Here is a 27,543-nt window from a genome sequence, read left to right on the forward strand (position 1 = left end):
GATCAGATCAAAACATCTCACCAATTTCTGGAGCATGAAATATTAAATATAGCAAGTCAAGACACCTACTTTCCTGTATTCAAATGTAATGTCACTGAGCCAAGATCAAAGAATAGTAACAACAAAGAAAAGATAGAAATCTATACTTGACATCTTCATAATATTTTACCATTATTAGTAAATCTTTTGAAAAATTGGCAGTCAGTGTTAAAATCTATGGTATGATAAGAGGCCACCATAAATATATACTGCCCTCACTGACCTGGTGATTGGAGAATCTGAACGACCTCCCTGTGACCTTCATCACTTCTTTCTCGGGCTTTCTCCAGTGGTGTTTTGCCATCTTCATCTCGAAGATCAGGATTAGCACCATGTCTTAGTAAGGTCTGACAGATTATGCAAATAAATCATAATAATCAAAACATCATGCATGGAAATTCAGCTTCATTATTCACTAATAACCAGTCACCAGGTCTCACTGTTCAGTTAATTACAACATTTAAAAACTCTACTCTGGAAACTATGTTTTAATGATTTACAGAACCTAGGTGAGGTTTTACTTTAGGGTAAAATATTTTATTGAAAGTCTGATAATATGATACTAAAAACACAGAAAATGCTTATCAGTTCATTGCTGATTTCATTTTTATTCAAATAACAAGTTAACTGATTGTTTGGGGAAAAACCATTCCACAACTATCACCTTACCTTGGCAACTTGTGGCCTACCAAAGCAGGCTGCATAGTGTAATGAAGATGACCTTTGACCTCTGTTGACATCAGCACCTCTCTCACAAAGAAATTCAACCTTGAGGAGAGATAGGATATGATGATAACATCATTGTTGTATCTGTTTTTATTCCAAACAATGGCCTTCCTCAAACATTACATAAAACTAACACTGAAACAATATCTGAAGGTTATCTACACATTACACATACATAATGAGGGAGACACATTGGGGATTTGTTTACTACAAGGTGAGTGAATGTTTATATGGTACAGGTATTACTGCCTTGCAATACAATAATCAATACAGGTAGGTCATGCAAACATCTATGAATGGGAAAATGAATGAACACTGGAATTTCATAAAGGTCAATAGAACTGGATATTCCTGTTTATACAGGAATGTCTTACAATACAATACAAGGCTCTTCATATTTTGTACTTTTAAGGAGATTTTCTACATTCCTTCATGTTTGTAAAATGGGGACAACTTAATATTAAACTCTACAACTCTTACTGAGAAGGCAAAACAATGTAACTTTATAAGAAAATACTGACATATTTTCTAAATTCTGTACTCTCCCTAGAAAATTGGACATATTTTGGGAAATCCGAATATTAACAAAAGAATATATTATGTTGAGTTTTAAGAAATCACCAATTACTCAATAAAAGCCTGGGGAATGATTGACTCATCTTCCCTTTTTTTTTCCCACTCTTTGTTACAGACAATATAATGATAAACTGTACTACAGCATGATGACTATCATTTTAGATAAAAAAAAAGAACCTGAGGCTGAACAGATTGACGTTATCTGTGAGAAAACTATATATAGGTAGGTATATGCAATGATATTCACTTCAAGTAACTTGATAAGCTGACCTCGACTTTAGAGAGATAACATTCTAACTGTGAACAATTCGACGACAATGGTGACCATTGAATTAAACTTGTCTATTTCCACTGACTGAAACAGTACTATGGGATTAATGTACATGAAATCAAATTTATTTGAAAGACTTGATTGGACATTTTTACAATAGAATATCCATGGACAGTAAACACTGGTAAGAAAATCTCCCTCACATCTTGAGTTCCTGTCTACCTCAATGTAGGATATCTAAAAAAATCCCTGTATTACCTAGAATTTGACCAAGCACTTTGAGTGTTTTATCAAGAGATTTTACAATAGAATATTTATTAATCAGATATGTGAAGACCCTGGTAAGAAAATCTCCCACACAGTGATTCATCTGAGTTCCTTCCTACCACAATGTAGGGCATCTAAAACCTTTGTATTACCAAGAACTTGACCTTGTACTTTAGGTGATTTGTCACGAGATGAATAACACAGCCATTGATATTAATCAGATCAAATGAAAATAACCAAATACATGGTAACTAGATAAATCCTAAGGTCAAGGTGATACATACCATTTCCTGAGTTCCAAATGCTGAAGCCCAGTTAAGAAGTGTTTGTCCTACATCATCCATGTAATTAACTTCAAAAGCTAAGTGAAAGAACATACCAATATACAATGAATGAATAATTAATTAATTACTGAACATATAAATAAAAGTAGAGTATTCTGAGATGTAAATTATCATAATTATCAGAACTTTTCCAAACTTACATTTTCTGAACCATGACAATGCAATCTGAAGCTAAAGAGAGGACTGATTTGTAAACTCACTTATCATTTTTTCTGATAGTATGTCCTTGTACAATTATTTTTAGTGCATATTTTGTCCCTCTGAATAAATTTTTACAGTAATTTAATATATTATGGTACTATTGTATTTGAATAAAATTATATTACAAAATTACTATCATTATTATTATAATTTGAATTATTAAGACTATGGTAAAATAAGTTTGATTCAAAGGTAGCAGAGTTTCAGTACAAAATTTCTATTAAGAGAGGTCTTTATTGTGATTACATTTTTGTAGGGATGCTGTAAAGAAATTAGAAGAACCAGAACAATACGCCTCTATGACATTGGCTGCAAATCATTGCCTGGTGTTAGTCTCTTTATTTCTACAAGTCCCTCTCTGCCATGATTTGTATGCAAGTCTTTCTGTGGGAATGCTGTGAACTAGGCAATATGTTCTTGACATATCTGTTATTTTGCTTGTACAAGATATCATACAGTTAAGTCAGCATACACATTTATCCTTTTTAATCTTAACCCAGACACAACATTCCCATAATCTTTTCAATGACATTGTGATAAAATTCAAACTTTGCCCCAAAAAATTAACACCTAGCAAAATATTGATAGATATTTCTGCCTACCCATTTGAATTGACTTACTTCCTGTATCAACAGCATCAATAAGTGCATCTGTATCTTTACTACGGATACAATCTATCAACTGTCGATGAGACCGTTCTCCTGAGCTGTCAAGACGACGTAAACCTGGTATACTACGTGAACCAGACCCTACATTGGATTTAGGCAGGGCCTTACGACCCTCAAATAACAGCACCAATAGGAGATCAACAAGACGCATTGTATCAAGCACACATCTGTCAATCAATGTAAATAAGAATACAGAATCAGAATTACTAAATAAAAAAGAACACACATATATCAAAATATCTATCCTGAAGAAAATGTCAACATCATTTAAAATTAAGTATATCACAAGGACATGGAGAACTCATATTAATATTTTAATACTAGCAATGATCGATGTCTGAACTCTGGTGTCAACGTGGACAGTTGTATTTGTTTCATTCTCACAAGAGAACCATATGGATGTTTTTTCTTTGTTTCTTAACACCAGCACAAAATATAAATACATCAAGACTGCAAAATACAAAAGCTTGACAAGTAAAATGTGATGGTAGAGTTATCAATGCAACTTAATTAACATATTCACACATACGTTAAGAAAATTGTATTTTTGAATGTACAATATTTCAATATTGGCACTAGCCACATAAGTAAAACTTTAAAATCAATCCTATTAGCATAATTGTTATTATTAAGATCGCCTACCAAATGATAAATTGAATTGGATGAGTCATGTAACTTTTATCAAGTATTCTGTTCCTTCAGTTCTATACACCTCTAGCACTTTAATGGCTAAATACATAAATTTACATACCTTTCATCTCCTTGTAAAGCTTTTTCTATTGCTTCTGGTAATTCTGACCTAAGTAAATCCTGCAACAAAACGGAAAGTAAACAAAATTTATAAAAACAAGTGTAGGATATCACTTCATCTTGCGATTCAATTCTGTGATATTTAAATTAATTTTGAGAGAATAATGCATCTATAATATAAATCATAGGAGTAATTTAATATTTTGATTTTATCATGATTGATGTGATTCTGTATTAATACAAAGACAAGGTACGAGTTGAAATATCTGAACACTGTGATGTTAAAGGGGAGAAAGGAAGACTGCAGGAAATGTATTCATCTAAACTTATTAGGATTGCACTCGATAATGCCGCGGTGTTATTTAAAAGATTTTATTGTGAGTACTTGTATGTTATTTCCATGGTTTCATTGCAGGCACGTACTTGTATTTTATTTTCAAGATTTCATTGTAGGCATTTAAAATTCTACATTTTCATTTCTATGGCTTCATTGTGGGTCATCATATTTTATTTCCCCGACTCTAAAGGGGTAACCTTTGTTGAACGACAAATGGGTAACCTTTGTCAAACGACACTTTAACTTTAAAAGTCATTAGAAACAGAACTCTACATTTACCAAGAGTAGTATTTCATCTTTGAACTAAAGATACATTCTCAAAGGAAGGGAAGGACCACCAAACAGCTAATTGTCTGTTCCCGGCCCTCTCACCCCACCCCCAAGATCTAGTATGATGGTAAAATGATATTGCTTTCACTTACATGGGTCACTCCTGGGGAGCCCCTACACATAGTAGACAACAAGCTGATGATAGTTGATACATTAGGGTTGCTTTTAGCTTCTGGAGTGGCACCAGCAGCAACTCCTGGTGTACCTGTCTTTGCAGAAGCACCAAGAGGAACTGCACAACTAGAGAGACGAGACAGCAATTCATTCATAAGACCATGTTTGGCCAGAGGGGCTGGATCCACACCTCTACGGGTAAAACGATCAGCTAGTGATGCAAAACATCTCAATGCACCATCAGCAACCTGAGGAACAACAAAAGAAAACAAACAGATCTTTAAAAGAGAAACAGTTACATCAATAAATATTTAAAGAATGTACTGTAACTGAATACTTGCACAAAATACACAAGATTTTGAATAGTATGAATCCTGGGGAAGGCCAAGATACAATCATATCAACATGAAAGGTTTTCCCAAATACACTAATAGAATTTGCCATTCCATTAGGTAATCAAGGATAGCATCTTATCAACATTTGCCAAGATTCCACCCTCTTCAATGAAACCACACTTCTTGTAACATAATAAACTAAAATAACTGAATGGCATCACCACAATACAAACACACACACCTACAAACTGGAATTGAAAATTTCTCCCATAGTGAGTTTGTAAATTGAAAGTGACAGAACAGCATTAAGTAATCACAGTATACTTAAACAGTATGATTTACAGGCTTTCTACTTCTTCTACAATCATTCAAAAGTTACATTAGGTAAAGCTGAATCATTAATCCATTGGGGATTGCGGAGTGAAAAGGCTAAGCTTACACACAATCTCAAACATCCACTTCAAATCCTGTATCCACAGTCTAGGTTTACAGATGTCTGCATTAAAACTACTTAATGCATAATTTCAGAGATACAGATTCTTACTGCATTAGAAATTTAAAAGGTCAACATTGTGCCTTTGTAATATATACCATGATGACATACATACTTTTCCTTGCATTTTATTTTCCATATTTTCCCAGTTGTACCTCCCGTTCAATATTAGACCCTTATAAGTACATCAAATTTCATTTTGCTGGACAACAAAGATACTCCGATAATTATAACCCCTGATTTAAGGTCCCTCACTATTTTTTTTTTTTAAATCAAATATTTCTGTACATCTCAACCTCTTTGAATTTAGAATATAACAGAAATCCCTGAAATAAAATTTGTAACAATAGGTATCATCATACTCCATATTTTGTCTACTAGTCAAAACAATTGCAGTCTTATTCATTGCTGTTAGTAATCTCATAATTCAGTTGTAAATAAGTACAAAATAGCTGTAATATTCAACTAGTTTTGCACCCAAGTAGACTTTTTCAAGAAATCTGAATGGATTTAATCTGATTATGAACTCTTTGGGAGGTATATCTACCAAGGTCGCACACATTGTGCTCAATATAACAGCTTTGTTACATCAATTATTTACAATCCTGATATTTCCATATTTTTGATTGGTTTAAAATCTGATGTATATATGCAAGAAAAGTTCCATTTTCTACATATTGATATAAGCTTATAAGCTAAACAAATTTGGAGGTGAAATATCTAACACAGTGAGGTATAATTTTCAATCATGGCCACATCTCTAGTATTTGACATAACAGCTGAAGGTTTACACAACATCACATCTGTAGTTTACAATATTGTAAATTATTACGTTTGTCATATATATTTTTAACAAATTATTTTTCACTAATATTATTGCTTTCAGACTAAAACCATGGAACTATTTTAAATTCAAGTAATAAATACCATGACCTTTGACACTATAAAGTATTATGGGATAGTGCACTCTGGATTATACATGTACATAATGAGGTAGTCAACAGTCATAACATGTCATGAATGATGAAAATTAAAATATCAATTTATATATTGTAAAATTATCTATTACCATCTGAAAACAACGAGAACATGCATGTTAGCTCAGCCAAGAAGCCAGGCCATTGGGGATTTTGTATTTTGATGGAGAAATAATGAATTCAATATCCTCATTTGCATGTGATTCCAGACTAATGTTAACTTGACAGACACTCACTTTACATATCGGGAACAATGAGAAAACTGGGATACACATTTTAGAGTACTCACATGTTGATCTTCATGGCGGAGTAGCTGAGATAGAGATTCAACACAGGTTTCTAGGGATGTATCACTGGGTTCCATCTTGCCACATAGTCGAGATACCACTGACATGGCAGAATGGAGTGTATCTTTGTGTATAAGATTGCCATTGTCTCTGATAAACATCAGTACACAGTTGAGTCCACCAGCTTCAAATACAGCACCAGACTCCCTGGTACACATCAATTCCAGTACCTGTAATCAAAGTTACCAATTTATTAGGATGAGTATATATGTACAAATGGTTATAACTATACCTAGGATTATAGAAGCTGAACTTAACGTAAGTGAATCTGCGGGTACATGTCCCCTGGCAATGAATTACCTTCTACATTGTATCTACAGGATAAATCCTAGTGCTAAGATTTAATATCCTAAATAACACACCCCTCACGTCTAAATTAATAGAAATCAAATAATTTTGGAAGTTCTGAAGTCTCAATCTAATAGCACCATGAATGAGTTATTTGGTAAATTTTGAATTAAATAGAACAATACCAATCCAGTATGGGATAGAGGAAACTTCCAATTTTTCTCAAAAACAGATTATTTTGAAAATGGTCATCAATCAGACATCTTACATTGTTTTTATGCTTTATCTACAAATTTGTTTTCCTTTTTAAATAGGTGCAAACTTATCATCATCTCCACCTATATACACTGCAGGGTTCAAAATTAACACTAGTCCTGAGTCTACAGACTACAAATTCTTGTCATGGGGCTACCATAATTTGGGCTACCAGCTGCACTTAGGCTACTCTATATATACATGCACTGATTATGCAATGGATTCAAGGATAGAGGATTTACAATCTGACATGAAAGTATTTTTAAAACACACATAATTCCATTAGAAGAACTCTGTTCAATTCAGGAATATAGGACTACTGGTCACCATCCTCGGGCTACCACTTTCTGAAATCGGTAGCCTACTGGGACTACCAAAGAAAATTATTAATTTTTGGGCCCTGACACAGCACATACCCCTTGTCACTACATGCTCAATGCCCAATGAAAGTTACACAGCACTGCACACCACACAACATGATATGTACTTACCTTGATGCATTGTTCAGCCAGATCTTTGCTGGTGCGTGATGACAACTCAGCAACCACCAGTCTGTTACAGATTGCCTTAACAGCACCATCGACAGCAACAACACGTCTTGTACATTCAGCTGATACATCTAAGTAGTATGTGATTGCACGGGCAGTAACTTCTAATACATTATCAGGAGCACACTCATCCAGAAATATCTTACATAATGCTGGCAGGAAAGTCCTTGGTGGGCAGCTGTTAGTAGAACAAAATTTGAGGTTAGAATTACAGTTTTTAACAACACTAAATCAGGATCTCTGATGCAAGAAGGTGAATGGAAAGTGATGATTTAACAACTTTAATTTCCTGTTAGGCTCATTTCTATTCTGATTCACATTTCTTGCTGTACTGAGGACACTGTGTGCACACATTATGTATGCAGATATGTGAATAATTCATCTCAATAATTCCTAGTTTCCAATTCACATGTATAGGGGTATAATGTTTAATCACTTCTGGTATCTTGACAAAATTATATACATTTTGTATCTTCAACTGTCGTTCTCATGACTTCATTTAAACATATATCCTACTGAAACACTGGTAAATGCAGATATGGGTACAAATAAAAGATATTTCTAATCAAGTATTAATACAGTTTGTTGTTATCGATCAGAGTATACATTTTCTCAAAATATGTGTACAAAAAATGGATACAAATGCAATATTGGATCTTATTTTTTTTTTTTAACTATTTCTTTGGTGTATCCACATTTATAACTTAATTTTGTATTTTCCAATGTTCTAAAAATATTTGAAGGGCGAGTATTATGAAATAAAATTGTTTATTTTTTAATATTCAAACTTTATGTCATCATGTTTTAAAACATGCTCAAATAGGAAATCTTTTTTAAAAATACAATTTTAATCATGAGTCAACTAAATAAAGTAATATAATGATCATACACCTACTCAATACCCACGCTAACTCTTTCCTCTTTCTATTTCCAGGGTGATTCCAAACCAATGTTGGTATGATTCATCATTGCTGTATAATCACCATTGATGGGATGTAACTATCACAGCAAGGCACACATGACACATCAATAAATTATCTTGGATCACTATTGATTCATTTTCCTGTGCAATACACCAACCTGTATATTTTGTCATGTCTCTGAACTCAATCTTATTGTTCTAAATTAGATCCATGTAATCTTTAGCAAACAGCTGCCATGGTGTAAGGCAGTAATGCAAAATGATCTGCATTATTTAATCTGGATATTTATCACTCTTGATATTAAAAAAGAGGTATGCTACCACATTAGATAATGCTCTGAACTGGAACTTTCTAGATGTATGACCAATTATTTAGCATACCAGTGATGTTAGGCTGAAAGATTTGTCCTTGTATATGTTCGAGCACAAACTGAGTCTCGCAGTCTAAAGAGGTATTAGTTCACAAAAATACAGTAATTGTGTACGAATATCAAATCTCTATTTAAACAAATTAGCATATTTATGAGTATGTTATCACATGTATCATGACTCCTTTAGCTGTGCCCGCAATACATTCGGGTCAAATACAGGGCAATTGCTGGGTTGTAACAAACTTGAACAATAATTACACCTTCAGGCTAGTGAAGTTTTTTCTTATACTCATTGACTTTAATTCAACAGCTGTATTTCAGTAGAATGGAACATTTATAATGAATCAGATTAACTCATACACATGTAGAGGCTGTTTGTTCTCTTGTTGTTTTTGTGAGATTTCTTCTCAAGCTAAAAATGGTTCTTTTATCTCTACTATTATTACAAGTAGAACCATTATACTCCATACATGTAAATAGCAGGGTGCAACTCACAATGCAAATTGATATTTCATGAATTCATATTTACATATCTATGAAAGACAAAAAAAATTCTTCCTTCAAAAGCAAATGGCTGATGTCACTTTGAATGAGTAGTTTGGGAATAGAAAAATCCCCTGCTTACCAGGTATAGAGTCAGACTGACTGGCAGCAGAAGATTTGTTATGAAATCATAATCATTCACTGATTCAGGATTTATATACACATATAAGAAATACTGTGGGATTAACAAAGACATTCTTGTCTATAATTACTACAATCTAATATATTTGAAAACACTACAAGCAGGAATTGGAGATTGTAACCTTATCCTGTGCAAGGATAGGTAACAACACGGATGACATTAGTTTAGCATTGAGGTTCCATTACCACAACAACATTTTTCTTTTTCTTTTTACTCAAGGGGCTTTCAGTTTTAATCTCCTATTTTATGTTTAAAGATGTCTTGTTTGATAAGAAACGCCTGTGAGATATAAAGTTTCAATAGACGAGTTATCATTTCTTTTTATCTCTTTATGACATGCCTGGCAATTCTGAATTGTCACTGCACATTTTAAAATTTCTTTTTTATCTCTTCATAACAGGCCTGGCAAATCTTCATTGTCATTGCAGATTTTAGAATTTCTTTTTTATCTCTTATAACAGGCCTAGCAGTTCTGAATGATAACTGCATATTTTAAACTTTGTGAGATGAGAGGCTTTGAGTTTAGGTTTTCCTGTTTCCAATTATTTTTCCCATTTTATATCTGGAATTATTTTTCAGATTTTCAATTTTTTTTCTTTTTGGATCTGATGTTTCTTTGTGAAATAACTTAAAATTTGTAAAAACTTATTCACCATCACGTTTTCAATAATGCTAACATTCTAATTGATATATTAATTCCAAAGAACTTATCGAATGACTAAAATTGTGAAATGAAAGCACACACCCTGCATGTTAATGACTGTACCATATATCCTATCAAATTAGTAGTTTGTACAATCATATTCACATGATTTCACTTCCTCTATACCACCAACCACATCTTGTATCAGGGTTTTCACTAAACATTCTTGTTCAGTAGGAGAGCTACCTGTACAGAATGTTTTCAACTAAAGTACTACTCTGCATTTTGACGTTATAGACTGTTTTCTTTCATTTATTATGCCTTGTGGCCTTCTGTTATTATGATGCCAGTAGAAAGCATATACAACTGATAAATATATTGATATGCCATACTAACCTTCATAACAAGGTTCTCATTGCCATTTTTTGTTGTCTTTATATTATCTCATCAATAATACATTACATTTAGACTGTTTCTATCATTTATCATGCCCTGTGGACTTTTATTATGATAATGCCAGTAGAAATTTATATTGATATGCCATACTAACCTTCATAACAAGGTTCCCATGGCCATTTCTTGTTGTCTTTATATTTTTCTCATCAATACTACATTACACAGCATAAAGAAATATTTGTTGCTGTGTCATCCTGTTTGTCACTCAACAAGTGAGTACTCTAAAATATGTATCCCACTCTTATGTTCATCACTCTTACTAACACACTTATACAAAGTTATAGCAAGTATGGGAGTGTGCACAATAACAATACATCCAGTATTCATACAGTATACAGTCATGTGTTTACATTAATCATACACATGTACAATATGACCTCATAACTGTGAAATAAATTATTGATATTTCTATGTTTTCAGCTCTTGCCGCAATTCATGTTTTCTCTACTTAAACACAAAGGCGCTTGACAGTACTTGATTCATTGTACAATGCATGTATTAATTGAAATAAAACAACTGCTTTCAAGAACTACCAGTGTTTTTGCTAAGGTCTTGGAACAACTTGCTTTGATTTCCATACTTTTGTACGATAATTTAATGGGGAACCTTAGTACAATAGCTGGGGAAATCTGCTAAATTTCATCTATTGTTCAAATCTGAGTTGGATATTTTAAATGAAGAGCTGCAATGAAAGGAGTCACCAAGTAGACTATAATATGTTATTCACATTTAATTTGAAATAAATAATTGTGGGCAACATAATATACTTCAGGAAAAAAAATGAAAAAATTATGCAAGGCACATATACATGCATTAATATTACAGCACAAAAGTGACAATTATGTCATCCTCATACCTAAATTGCCCTTTTGAAATATTGAAAAAATTTATGATCTGCAATATCACTTGTGACATTTACAGGAATAGTTAATGTCTGAAATCATGCCTCTGACATTTGTATACCTACAGATATTAATTTCATGATTCTACTTCCCACTAAAGGGTTCCTGATGTGATGTTATATGTAATTTGCTCTCATAATGTCCTCTCACTGAATTGTTACGTGCCAAGACTAACAATGTCTTTCAAGTGAAACCTAAGCTGACTGTCATCTCGATGTTGCATGCATTTTAAATATGCAAGGAAATGAAGATGGCTAAGATGCACCAAAGCCGATTTTCATTTTATGGTGCATTCAATATGAAAAAAAAACACATGATTTAAATTTTAATACTAAGAATTCACCTAAACTGACTTTGAAGATCCATGCAGTTTATTACAAAATGCAGACTACTAATTATTACAATGCACTAGTGTTTACTTGCATCGGTGCATGCATGCATGCAGTGCAAGTAAAGTGCACTTCAATACCAAAAACATTAATGCACACCTGTATGCAAATGAATGTAAATGCAACATTGTTCCATCTACACAAAATCACATGAACTCACAGTTGTAGTTTTCAACCAAAATGAGCTAATTTGGATAACATAATATTAAACAGAACCCCACGATGCACAAGAGCCAGTGTAGGTACTCAAGGTATTTGCACTCATGCTTGTGGTGTATTCTGCTGTACTTTTACAAGTATATGTTATACAGCCGTACAGTAGAGAACACCATGAGCAGTCATGCAATACCTAAATACAATACGTAAACACTAGCACTCACATATTATTGAGTTCTGTTTGGGGAATTTATCTGACAATATTTGTCACCTATGTACCATATACCACAAAGACATGATGTCATACACTTAATATTCATGATTTTACTATGAGATGTTATTTACTATGACTATTCACTGACTAGATTTACAATGAATACAAAAGGATGCATTTGTCATTTCATTTCACCTGATAAAGTATTCCTTTAGTCATCATTGAGAATGTTCAGTGTTGTGTGAATGTTTGTAGGATAAAAGTATACAGCTATACCTTGGAATGTAATAAATAACACACTTAAGTTTCCTATTTCATTACTGTAGTGAAATATATCATCATTATTTAGACTGGACTGTAGATTATTATTGACTAGTGTATATTGGTTTGTGTTATTACCCAAAAAGCAGATAGTTTGACTATGTACATGTAAAAGGTCATGTTTTCTAATCATGCTACATCTAAATACTGCACACTCTCATCAGGGTGTTTCCCATTCTGTGTCTAATAAAAGCTTCATCCTTTGAATACTATGAACTGACTAGTAATAATGGACTGGGGAAACAAAATCAATGTTTAATTCTGTACTGTTGTAACTGTATAAATGTGAGGTTTTTACTAATCAATACTATATATTCTGCAGGATGTGAGTTTTCATTATAATATACTATATGAATTTAATGATGTGAGTTTTCATTATAATATATATGAATTTAATGATGTGAGCTTTCATTATAATATACATGAATTTAATGATTGTATTTTGTTCTAACAAATGAACATGTTCTCCTAAATTTGAATTGCTTCTGATGCATACAAAGCAAAGAATCTATACAGGTAGAAAGACTGAGTGGCAATAATGAAGTCTTCATTCAATATGTATGTACATTGTGAATTGAGATTTGGTTTGTGCATGTAAATCTAATTTACACACTATAACCTACATTACAGGTACATACTACATGTATATGTTGGTAGGTTCCCTTTGTTTTCTCCCAATGCTCATTAGTCATTCCTAGTAACAATGTATATACACATCACGGTAACCACACAATCAAATCATTAAGACACAATTAATCATTCCTTAAGACACAACTAAGGGTTCATTGCTCAATAGTGAGTGTACACTGTGTACTTCCATGGCAGAGGCAGAATAGGGGTTGTCCTAACATAAAGATTGGGATTATGGCAAACTATCACATCTAAATTAATATTTGTATGCAGTCTCTTGTTTCATCTAGTAACACTGATACAGTACAGCTTGGGGGATGAGTTGGCTTAATTTCATATGCAGAAACTCTTCAGTGCCAGTGGGAAGATAAAATTATATTTAGAAAATTGCTTTTATCTGTTAATCATACAGTATATCAGTTAAATGTTTTCACAGATATGATGATTGTGTGTTATACTTGGGAGTGAAAGTCAAAAATATTGGATCATGACTGGAATGTGATAAAGTTAAACAATATGTCCAATATGGAATTATTTATTTGTTACAATATTGAAAATAGGTGGCCTCCAAGGGTGGATACTATCATGCCACAAAAATGTAGTTTTTCTTTATTGAAAACTATCCAAACACACATGTGATGTATACAAATGTGCACAGAATGCGATGAAATTAAACAAATGAGTACAAATTTGTTAAGTGACAAGATTTCTAGTATCAATAAAATCTGTTAAAAATAATATCTTCTCATTGTTCTTTAACACCAAAAACAAATTAGATGCTTATAATTACACTGATTAAGTTAATACAACATGAATACTGGTAATTTGGTTGTTATATATTAGGAAGCATGATGACACCTTTCCTTATCCATTTCAATCCTATAACACAAATCAGTCTTTGGAATTCAGAACATATACATGAGGTGTATTAATATTCAGTTTATCCTGTTCTCAGGACAAATCTGAAAGGTAGACAACTGTGAAATGCTTTACGTCTTCCGCCAAACTTTAATACAATGTATTAAATTGTAGAATATCATGCCTACATAAATTAATTATTACTATCTCAAACATGAACAGCTTTCAGGATACCTTTTGTTATTTGTATCTGCAAACAATGTATCATATTATTCACTCTAACTGTTTCAATCACTCATACAACCCTTCTGGCCCTGATATAAGTCTATCCAATATATAACATTACTAATGTGACTAAAAGACTCCTCTCAGTTATACTATTCCTTAACTATCACGACAAGTTCATATAGGTTAATGCAGTATAAAATTGACACCATTCCCATGTTTACTTACTAATAGACTCTGACCAAACAATCTTTCTGGACAAGCCAATTATACATTGCCTTCTGGCCGTCAACTGAACTTAATTTGTATATGACCTATCTGCTAACTTTGAAAGGAATAGTTGGCATGGCAACACACTGCTCTTTGTCCATTAAACCACTTGACCTACATTTTTTGTACTATAAAATGTATACTTTCACAAATCTAGAAAATATAAATTATAAACATTTGATCTAAAATTATTGTGTAAGCACATGATAAAGTATGTACAATCATGAGAAAGTCTGATAGGAAACAGTTTAGGGAATGAAAAAATCCAGAGAAAATTCACTGTACCTGAAATAGAATTTTATAATGTAGACATATCAAAGAAATAAGAATTATTCAATTTCTTGGTTGACACCATGTCTTCCGCTCCAAGTCCTACACATGCATTACTTACTATAGGTGTGTGTGTGTGTGAGAAAAAGTCAACCTTCTTGCTCTATATTCACCCTCTAGTATGAGGTCAAATGCTATTACAGGTACTGAGAATTATATGTACATGTACAGCAAAGCTACATTTGTACGCTGAAACATATCCTAAAATATGAACCTGAATCCTTGCACTACCTGGTAATACACTGAATCATATACTATTTATATCATGGTGTTAGAATCTGAAGGGAGACATTATATACTGGAACTCTATTATATGCTATTGTACCATGTACCTGTAGACAGACAGTATGCTGACATCATTTACAAAAATAGAAATTACACATTAGTCATATAATACGTGGAGGTTATGACATTTTGTGCAGTTTTTTCTGCTTCTCCTGATATAATTTATGTATATATTCTGTTTTCAGGTATTGGTACTGACAAATAATTATTACTTTCTTTAAATAATTGTTGATAATGTATTTTCAAAACATTTGTTTAACTTTCATTATTTTTTTCTTTATCCTTTTTTTTTCTCAGTTTATTTATTTCTCTATTTTGGTAAGGTTTTAGAACTGCCATATTTGAGAGGGAGAATTGAGGTAAAAAATGTCATTATCCTCTTTACTACACCCATGATATCAACAGATAATCACAGCCATACATTGAAGGCTCAGAGAACTGAAACTCAAATTTGAAATAGACTGTACGGCTGTGGATGTATCTAGTAATTCTGATCTTCCCTACTAACACTGACCACACTGTAAAATTAGCTTTTATGAGATTGCTCTATTTTGTGCTCAATAGGCCACTGACCCATTACATGTAATAATGAGTTGGCGACTGGAAATATCACTATGTTGAGTCAATGAAATAGAAACTGACTATATATTTTCTCAAGGTATTTTTGATTTTAAGGTACATGAATTACTAAACCAGCTACATGGTCATGTATACAAATGTAGCACAGTGTATCAGTAATACTACTAGTACTACATGTACGTTGAGGTCAGATATAACAAAAAAGGCTATCTTATGTAACTCTGATGAAAATAGACAATACATGGTTATTACTGGCAAATTTGACTAACATTGGACCTGTTTTGGTTAACAGCTTGTGTAACACAGGTCTTTGTTTTATCTTTACATTGTAAAACCAAGATGTCTGACTCTGCACATTGTGTAAATATTCTGTACAGCTACGCTTTCAATCATATGGTGGTACAGTCTGTAGGAGCTATGCCAAAGAGCTAATATTACACAAAAGCATACATGTTTAAAGACAGGCATGTTATGGATACTTCTTTAATATCTCAAGACCACTCTCTATGAAGAATTTACAATTAAGCATTCAGTTGGTTTCTTGCCAACAAATTTCACAATACTACATGTAAATACTAGAGTACGCATGTATAGTAAAAAGGGAGAAAGAAACGTCAAATTTATCATAAACTGAAAAAATACAACAGATGACAAAAAAAAATACAAAAACCTTAAATAAATTTTATACAAGTGATCATCCTATATTTGTTTTAAATCTAAAATGGAAAGTTGACCTTTAATGTAACATGCATACCAACTAATTATCAATCCCAGGGTATCCAGGAGATATAAATAGTAACATGGTAAAGACACACACACAAGTACAGGTCATGCATGAAGTTTATCTACACTTCAGTACTAGTAGAACACTAGGTTGATGGATTACCTGCCTATCAATTACATCCATCTCTCTACCAGGGCCTTCACAGGTTTCATGGAGTTTTCATATCAAATTGTCACAATTCACCAAACGTTAATATTCAAAACCAAACCCAAAATTTGATAAATACCTACTGCTGAGTAGGATATAAAGTTGGAAATATTGGAAGGAAATTGACAACCAACACTTATTACTGTGAAAGAAGAGTTAATTTGATGTACTGTGGGAAATGAAGATATTAAACTGTAGTATATAAGTATTAATATTATATCACATGTTGAGTGAAAAATTAATAAATTTACTTCATAGTAAATACAATGACAATTTTTGCCGTTTTTCAGTGAAGGAAAAATTGATTTAAAAGTACTGGAGGAAATGAGCTGTCAATTTGTTACTTTGAAAACATAAACATGTTGCCAACAGTGAATAAGTCTACTGATTTTGTAAACTCTGTGTCAAATCATATACTTTGAGTGGTCTATGATCAAATACTTAGACTATTCCTATGATGGACACACAAAGTCCTTAGAATATGTTATGATAACTGCTAATTTGATAGCATTTAAAATTACTCTCATAACATAACAGACAATAAAAGAGCAGACAACCTAGCTTCTGATTAGGAAATCACACACAGGATAACAAATATTTTCTTACAGTACTGGTCTATTTATAGTACCATAAATACATGAACTACTCAACCTCATGATGTACATGACCCAAACGACAACCTCATGAGGATCACATTTCAAAATGCATCATCTATCTGTCACTCTCTATGCACAGTTCTTGCTATTTCCAGACATTTTAGATACACTATGGATTCAGATAGACTCAAGGGTTTATATTTATAGACTGTCTTTGTGGCTATGGCATCATATTTTAGCATTTTTGATAGAGTTTACATTCCTTGTTCTTGTATACTATTAGGTGTCTCTTTAAACAGTCTATCTGTTGAAACTGTATTGTAGTTTTAACATGTACATTTCACAGACATGTTGTTTAGTCTGGACAGTGAATTTTAGTGTCTGTCTCAAGGTTGCACTAACAACCATTTATTGTCCATTTATAGCCACAATATCAGCACAGCACAAAATTATAACCAAGAGAAGTTCGGTTCAATACACTGTTGCAAAGGGTTTCAATTTTTCACCACTTCTATGAAATACAGCAATCTATTAACAATTACAGTCATTACCATTGCATAAGACTTCGAGTGAAAGAGAAAAATATAAGAGACTGAACTGTAACTACATGTAGTGAATATCAAAACAACACATATTTCATTGTTAGTCTGTACAACCAGGTCTTTGTGAATAAGATATTGATATCGTCATTCTTACTATTTTCTGACCTTTCCACTGATCTGGTTTTACACTAGTCACAACACATGAATTTAACACAATGAAACACATGTAAAATTCTGACACTTATCTAAAGGTATTAATTTTAGAGGAATATTTCAATCATTAATTTATGGGGAGAACATGGAGCCACTTTGAACTGGGACACAGCTAGGTTTAGTGGGTAATCTGAAGCAGCTCCTCTGTCACGACACTAATAACAAGGGAAGCCCTAAAAGTCACTTCTAAGTTCTTACGAAATCAGTTCTAACTTATGCTAAAGTTATTACCATTTTAAGCCACTTGTATCATTACGGCGAAATAAAATGATACGTAAATTTATACTTTTATAATGACAAGATACACATAAGCAGCAGTGCCCACTTTCCAGATACTATTTTTAAAATGTGTTGCTTTTCGAGCCTAATCTCAAGGGATCAAATTCATCTCTCTATAAAACATTGATGTCCCCTTGTGGTTCACACTCACAGAGGAAAATAGCAACTTGCATACATGTAAATGTCAAACAGCTTATATTTTCTTCTGAATGCAATGGTTATGTCTATAAATATCAATAGGTCGAAATATATATATATATATATAACATTTTAGTTAACAGACATCCTTGAAAATTGTTTTTATATAATGTCTGAAAAGAAACGTGACATAACCAAGGACTTTGGCATTACAAATTCATAGATCAAATATTCCTGTTGATCAACTTGAGGTGAAAAAAGAAGGTATCGGTAAGGTTGTCATCAATATTAAATTTGTGTAAATTGGAAGTCTCAAGTCTGGCAATTTCTTCTTTTTGACATCTTTTATAAATTCAATCAGTAATTTCTGTCCCTTTGTTGAAATATATATATCAATCATTGCTAGCAGTGCTCTCATTTGGAATTTCTGATTAGATAACATAATGTACATAAATTAAAACAACACAAAAGCCCCAATTACCCAGCTGTATAAAACCTGGCATTAGGAGGAGCTTGAGCAGGCAGAAAGAAATGATGTAAACATATTGAGGCTCCAATTATCATGAATTTGAAGAGAAGTTTATACTCTGTCAGATGAATACGCTATTCATCAAATTCAAATGCATTAACACTACCGGGCAATTTTTATTGACATGGCTTTGATTTTGAATATATGCAGAGCTACTAGTACTAATAACTTTTAGTATGATTGTAATGTCATCAGAAGATATATAAAGTACACCGACATGCATTTCACTACACACAGCTGTTATAATCAAAATGCTGTTCTGACAGTATCTTGTGATATGAATGGTATTTTATCATAAATGTTGTGAAATTCAACAAAATCTTTCAAGTTAATGTCTAGAGTCTTATGAAACTTTATCTACAATGTACATTTGATTCATGAAAACAAAGTACATGTAGGTGAAAACATGCGTTGTCTATGTTTTAGCCTGTGTACAGCAGACAGACAGCTCATGACAAGAAGTATTGGGTAAGCCCAGTTCGAATTAGGAGTGAAATTGAGGAGTGAAAAAATCTAGCTATGAAAAGTTGGCAAACGAAAAAATGATCTTGATCATGATGAAATCCACTGATGATGACACTAATCTAATGCAAGAATCTAGCATTGAAACTGTGCCCTTTATGAGATGCTGTGTTAGTGAAATAAAAAAAAAACTTTATGTATCAATGGCTACAATAAACACACTTCTATTACCTTCACCCATTAGTGTGCATACATAATAACAGGTACATTATTTATAAAATGTAATGTTTCAGCACAGACCCTACATGAGTGTCTACCTTACCCTCTATTGTCAAGCAAACAATGTACATTTTGTTAAATATTACTACTATTCCAATGAGTCCTTGGCGATGACCCTGAATGTTCATCAGGTCCCATTTTTATCTCTGCATCAAGTAGTTGCTGTTCCATGATGAGTTGGCTCTGTAAATGATACCTCAATGAGGAGTTCACACTGAAGTTTTAGACTGACCATGGGGAAGTAAAAAAGTTTTTGCTCAAGACTTATTCTGTCTAGTCCAGTGCAAAATGAACTTCACAAAGGCTGGTCAAATTTTGAACTATTGCTGACAAAGAGTGTTCAGGGTGAATGCGTATGCTTTGAAATATTAGATCTTTCCTGAAAACCAGAATTATACATACGGGTATGTATATGATACCAGTGAGTATACAATGTACAAAACAGTAAATCTTAACACAAATTGTAATAGGTGATAAACATGTAGTTATTGCCGATAGATGTGTGGCTTTTTGTCCTGTGTGATCAACATTTTATCCCAGTTTGGAGACTTTCTGCAGAGACAAGTTTTCTAAATGTGAACATACACAACATAGCTATTGTGAAACTTTCACAACATACTCCTTCAGTCCTTACAACATGAAAATCTTGCCCCTTAGCTCTTGTTTTTGTTGACAATACTGGCAAGTAAATACCAAGGAACCCAGTTACATACATAATGGTGAGCAAGTAATTTAGAACAGTGGGGCATTGTGCCAGAAAGCACAGCTCAGTTTTAAGATGGGATTTGTGACAATTTGGCATGTCTACACCATATGTTAGTTGGTAATGACAGCTGGTCACTCTTTGGCACCTACAGTCATTTCATAGCAAAGAAACCATCCCCAAACCAGCTTCATACACATATATACACATGACTTCTCTGTCACACTGGAGTAAATGAAACACATTATTTGTTGGCAAATACAAGTTCTACATACATGGGTTAGAGCATAGACCCTCCACAGTCTATGGTTAGAGCAGGAAATACAGTCATGTTTACAAGCAAACTAACCTGTTAGTTATACATAGTATTTTATATGGTAGACCACGTACTATTGAGAGCTTGTTAGTTTATATGATATTTTTTTTGTATGTGTAACTTGTAAGATAGTAGCATTGTGGATAATCAATGGCATCATGCCATGTATTTCATTTTGTGTGCAACCTTGAAGTATCTGTCTGTAGCAGTAGGCATCTCATTTACATAAATGTAAACTGATATCTACTTCCATGGCTAACACAGAACAAACTAAATCTCCAACGATCAATTCCAATTCCAAACACAAAAATAATCATTAATATTTTTTTTAAAAGACTGGCTTACAATGTATATTGTAATCATTGAAAGACTGTTCTTTATTCATGCCAAATCTATGCATAAATCAGAGCACAGACTTAACTCAATACATTGGCACAGATCAAAACAACAAAGACATAGGTTCAATATATGCAATTTTGACCTTGATTTGTAATGTTGAGGAGCACACTGATCCTTGGTATAAACTATATAGCCAGATTTGAAATCCACGTGAAATGTGATAATCCCTGATACAGATGAGTCATCTTTTTATGACATTATCATCTGTGAACAGGCATCACAGATGACACAATAGTCAATGAACTACATTAACTTCCTGCCCTTGAGGGGAGTGTTATGAAGGTAAACATGTTTGTTGTCTTCTGACTACACGCATTCTACATCCATATCAAATCCTGACATTCAGAACTTTGAATACAGAATCCACATTGCTTTTAAACCAAAACTGTAATATTTGTCTGTATAGTTAATATTCATGTTTTATTCAAATGAACCATTTCTGGAACATCAAAGATGTTCACCTTCAAGCTTTTCATTTTCAAAGGGACATGAATCGGTTCGCATAATAAATGTGCTTGAGATGGAAAATGTTCACATATCATAATTCTTAAATGTTCACTGGTCCAGTCACATGAATAATGGCGATACTTTACAGCTGTGACCTTTTCAATTTGTGCTTGTAACTAGACGTAAAAATCACCTAGTAACACTCCAGACGGCCTCAACCGTACACCCATTTTGTGTTAAAATATAAGACACTTACCTTTCGAAACACCGATCAACATTGTCAGACATAAGTAGCAACATACATAGCTGCTCTAGGGCAATGAGCTGCATGTCTCTCTCGTCCCCTTGGCCCATTTGTAGCCATTCTAACAGGGTTTCTGGATCCACATCTGCCATTTTGAATAATTTAATAAGTCGTCAGCTGCCAACAATAACAAATCTCGCCGTCTGACGAGTTTCTTGACGAGTCCTCACTCCTCTTCTCGCTCCTTAAACCGCTCTGTTTCGGCGAGCGTGAGGCTTGATATCAATGACCCTGTTGGTGTGATCGTATTGGTCCAAACTATATCGAAAACAGAACAATTTCTTGAAAATTCTCGAAACTATCCTAAACAGGAAGTGTCGGCGAACGTTGTGTTTGAAAGGGTCACCTGAGCATAGTCGACTCACATACAACAAAAGCTAGATTGAACTGTGGTGAAATTAAATCACCAAAAAATTCTATACCATGCCTGTCGTATAAGTTCAGTCCGCCATTTTCCCGTTTCAAAAAGGCTGGTCCCTTATTAAACTTCCAGCACAAGTCCTGAATGAAGTAAATCTGTGAAAAACGTTTACGTTTGATTAAAATATCCCACCCGGTTAGTCGGGAATGCGGTGGTGCTGGCGGATGTCAACTACCAAGCCTCGTTGTGATAAGAAACCTCCAGTGTATCCCATATTCCATTGCGACTTACTACACCTGTGAAATTCTGAATAGAACGTAGAGGGCGAAATGACATGCTCTTGACCTCACACCAGAGAGGGCAAACTATATAGATTATAACCCCCCCCCCCCCCCCCCGAGAAAAAACGCCATACATTTTATTTAAAAAGGGCAAATACAAAATTGGACCAATTTATTAGGCAGCTGACCGATGCAAATATGATTTACCAAACGTAAAAGTTTGCAAATATAGAAACGGAAATCGTTGAGGCTGTCAATTCAAATTAAATTTTAGCGAATACTTCAATGCATACAAGTAAGTGTAACTGTGTTCAAGTGTTTTATTTAACAATTTTGCAGGTCTGCCATAGTATACTTGATTTGAATTTGGTCATTCGTCTTTTACAAACAAATTGCCTAAAAATGAAAGATGCAACGACAGTTTATATGACGAATCATTCATCATTAACCGATTAAATTTACCTTTCTCTAGCTCTCCTGTCTTAAAAATGAAATTAAAACATTATTCAGTTTGATTGTTTTCATGTTTTATTTTGGGTATTGATTGGTAGGTCTACCATGTTAGTAAGCTTATGTTTCATTTATTGATCGCATTTATACTCGACATTTTTTTGACATCATTTGGGGAATTCGTCATCCTAATTCGTTGTTTAAGAACATCTTTCACTTGTTAGTAAAATTGTAACGCCGTGGTTCACCAATATAAGCATAACATGTCAAAGGGACGACAAAAAGTCACTGACCCCCACTCCCTCTGTAAAACCGAAACATGCTGATCCCACCCCATCGCGTATTTTTGAAACCCCATATCATATTCACATGCCAGGTATTACATCGTGACTCAGAGTGGACTGCTTCATGCTTGACTATGTCTCGCAAAAGCTTTATATTAAAGACAGCGCCATCATCAGGTTGAAATAATAGCATCTTGATAGTAAAAGGTACGAAGGGAACCCTTGAGATGGGAATATGCACACCTTCCATGGGAGTTCGAGAGGGTCTCCCCTAGAAGCTCTGGAGGATTTTTGACTCGTAAAGGCAATTTTTAGGCTATTCAGGCCTTTCGGGTAATAATTTCCAAGCTGTACAAGAAGACAACAACATCAAGTAATTGGCAACTACATATGGTATTTGATTGTGGGATAACGTGACCCTGTCTGAAAACTGAAAGAGTGTAGTGTAGTGCACAGGGGCGTGTATTATTGCTTAGATTTCCGTTTTCTTAGGAAAATATCATACGAATCTTGCTGCTACAAATGTATCGATCTATAGTACTACGTATACTCTCTTTCCCTATACAGGTAGGAATATATATTCAAAAGGTTGTTATATTTAGTCTGTAGACCTGGAAAACAACAATCTATGCAATATTACACGCCCCTGTGGTGTAGTGTAGTGTAGTGTAGTGTAGTGTAGTGTAGTGTAGTGTAGTGTAGTGTAGTGTAGTGTAGTGTAGTGTAGTGTAGTGTAGTGTAGTGTAGTGTAGTGTAGTGTAGTGTAGGCACGAGAAAAGAACAAGTCCAAGGTATCAGCGCCACCTAGCTAGCGTCGAAACATCGCAGGGTAACGGCACCATGGAACAGATTTCGATATGTGCATGTTTTCAATTAATTTGTATCCACTTTTTGTTACAATTCTTTCACTTTTATAATCATGTTAATAGTTGACACGGGTTAATTTTGAGGACAAGAGAAACTAAGAATAACGTTTTCAAGTTCACAATCAATCAATCACTAGAAGCCTAGATCCTCAAGTTCACGCTGGGGTGGGATGGGGGTGGGGTGTTGTTAATAGTCAAAATCCGACAATGAATCTGCTTGCGCGAAGGATCCAGACTAAGCAGTTACGGTCGTAAAATCACCGATCTTGTACGCCTTGTACAACCGACATTTGTAATAATTGCCGAAATTTGTAAGAAACCGAAATTTGTAATAAAATTGCCGACATTTGTAATAAATTGCCGATATTTGTAATAAACTGACGACATTTGTAATAAATTCTGTGAACGACAATTGTAATAAAAATTGCCGATATTTGTAATAAATTTCAGAAAAAAATGTGTAATAAACCTGCCGAAATTTGTAATAAAAAAAAGGTTAAGGGGGTTCCTCTCTGACTTTCAAAGAAATGGAGTTTCTCATTCTAAACTTAGAGAAAGGATTTAAAATATCGTCATTACAGGCTTCCTAGAATTAATTTACAACAATTATGTCAGCCACTTGGATCTTTGAATCTTTGTCAATCAATCAATCAATCAATCAATCAATCAATCAATCAATCAATCAATCAATCAATCAATCAATCAATCAGTCAGTCAATAATAAGTCTATTTATCTACCTAGCTACTTACTTACCTACTAGTACCTACATTATATACCCAGCAGTACTCATGTACCAACCCATCAGTTCAAATCATAATTCACTTGATGAACACGTCATGCTTTATTGAACGAATGTAAATTTTGATCATTGGTGGACGTGTTGTTAAATTGACTTTGTCAAAAGATAACTTGTCGGTTGGTTGGTTGGCTGGTTGGTTGGCTGGCTGGTTGGTTGGCTGGTTGGCTGGTCGGTTGGTTGACTGACTGACTGACTGACTGACTGACTGACTGACTGACTGGCTGGCTGACTGACTGACGGAGGGATGGAAAGACGGGCGTATGGAGGGTAGCTAAAAAGTAATTTCAATCTGTTTTCTAATCTGATTTTATCTAGTTCTTAAATCTTACTTCCTCTAGTGTACAAGCGGCGAATGTATGAGTTGTTTGTGATTGTGAAGGCTTCTGAGTGATGAGTGAATATACCAACTAGCATCATCAATCCATCACTTGATCAACACTTCGTGGTTGTATGATCGAATGTAAAAATTTTAATCATTGCGGACAAAGTGTTGGTTGGTTGGTTGGTTGGTTAGCTGGTCGGTTGACTACCAACAAACTGATTTCTCTAGAAATCTTAGAAACGGCGATTTCACAACCAATTTTAGAGTGCATTTGGGGGCAAAAATGGAAAGCTTCATAATGGCTTGAGAAATAATTGGTATGAGTATTTTTTTTAAACAAATTAGTTAGTATATCAATAAGTCTACACGGACATATTCTTGTCCGTGAGTGTGAAGAGATTAATATGCATAAAGGCGAATATTTCAGACATCATACATTACGGACACTTGGTGTTATGGATACTGTATATCACTATATCTCACCAAAGTCTAGCGACACACATACCAGTTTCCAGGTTCGATTATTGTTGGTCTGTGAACTAATTGTACTTAATAAATGTATAAAAAGAAACATAATCGCTTGCCAATATTTGCCTGATGGTTTTATTAACACAAACCTATGACAGGCCAACCAACGATAAACTCTGATATATAAAGGAAGAATTTTGGATTTGAATCATAGAAGTAAATACATAACAATATAGTTCTGTATCAATTTTTGGTACTAAATACCGACGCAAAACTTCCCTGGCTTAACTTGTAGAATAAGTTCTTACACAGGGAATTTTGATAAAGTTTCTTAGATCCAGGTGTTTAATTTGTTGAAATCTAGGATTGGTGAAGATGAGGCACTTATTTTGTAAAGTTTTACTGTCAGTTTTACTTCAAATGTCGTTACAAATGTCGGCATTTGTGTTACAAATGTCGGCAATGTTATTACAAATGTCGTTAGTTTATTAAAAATGTCGTCAATGTTATTACAAATGTCGTTAGTTTATTACAAATGTCGGCAATTTTATTACAATTGTCGTTAGTTTATTACAAATGTCGTCAATTTTATTACAAATGTCGTTAGTTTATTACAAATGTCGGCAATTTTATTACAAATGTCGTTAGTTTATTAAAAATGTCGGCAGTGTTATTACAAATGTCGGCAATTTTATTACAAATGTCATTAATAAGTTATTACAAATGTCGGCAACGTTATATTACAAATGTCGGCAATTTTATTACAATTGTCGTTAGTTTATTACAAATGTCGTCAATTTTATTACAAATGTCATTAGTTTATTACAAATGTCGTCAGTTTATTACAAATGTCGTCAATTGTATTACAAATGTCGTCAATTTTATTACAAATGTCGTTAGTTTACTACAAATGTCGTCAATTTTATTACAAATGTTGTTAGTTTATTAAAAATGTCGTCAATTTTATTACAAATGTCGTCAGTTTATTACAAATGTCGGCAATTTTATTACAAATGTCGTCAGTTTATTACAAATGTCGGCAATTTTATTACAAATGTCAAAGTTTATTACAAATGTCCGTAATTTTATTACAATTATCGTTAGTTTATTACAAAGGTCGGCAATTTTGTTACAAGTTTTCAACAACTTTATTACAAGTATATTCGCAATTGGTACAAGTCTCTGTAAATATATAAAACAAGTTGTAATGTTATATATAGTGGCCACAACAACATTTGGTTGTGCTATTATAAAACATTCTACAAGTTCAAAATTGAAATACACAAAATAATGATTTTTTGAAATGGAGATAAGATTTCATTATTTTAGAGAAAGGGATTGGGGAGACGTTATTCTCCCCTTTTTTCTGTCCTTCATCTAAATAAATCAGAACTCATGAACTCATTCCCGGCTCCACTGGTCAACTATCCCTGAAATCCCTTCCCTATCAGATTTAAAATGATGAAGTACT

At 33.5% G+C, this 27,543-nt stretch overlaps 1 protein-coding gene across 4 annotated transcripts in view; it reads right to left on the bottom strand.

Moving 5' to 3' along the window:
• Positions 1-22,845, bottom strand: part of LOC144453363 (E3 ubiquitin-protein ligase HECTD1-like) — a 47,405-nt gene extending 24,560 nt beyond the window's left edge. For 3 of the 4 annotated variants that reach the window (XM_078144640.1, XM_078144639.1, XM_078144637.1), the window contains exons 1-9: positions 22,193-22,845; positions 7,810-8,044; positions 6,718-6,945; positions 4,602-4,871; positions 3,844-3,902; positions 3,027-3,259; positions 2,164-2,240; positions 709-807; positions 263-386 (exon numbers count right to left, since the gene is read on the bottom strand). In XM_078144640.1, coding sequence (XP_078000766.1) covers positions 263-386; positions 709-807; positions 2,164-2,240; positions 3,027-3,259; positions 3,844-3,902; positions 4,602-4,871; positions 6,718-6,945; positions 7,810-8,044; positions 22,193-22,332 — 1,465 coding nt within the window. In that variant the 5' untranslated portion in view covers positions 22,333-22,845. The remainder of the gene's footprint in view (positions 1-262; positions 387-708; positions 808-2,163; positions 2,241-3,026; positions 3,260-3,843; positions 3,903-4,601; positions 4,872-6,717; positions 6,946-7,809; positions 8,045-22,192) is intronic. The other variant, XM_078144638.1, reaches the window with a different exon arrangement.
• Between the last annotated feature and the right edge of the window lie 4,698 nt (positions 22,846-27,543).

This window comes from Glandiceps talaboti, chromosome 2 (assembly GCF_964340395.1).
Source record: "Glandiceps talaboti chromosome 2, keGlaTala1.1, whole genome shotgun sequence".
In the NCBI taxonomy this organism is placed as follows: Eukaryota; Metazoa; Hemichordata; class Enteropneusta; family Spengelidae; genus Glandiceps; species Glandiceps talaboti.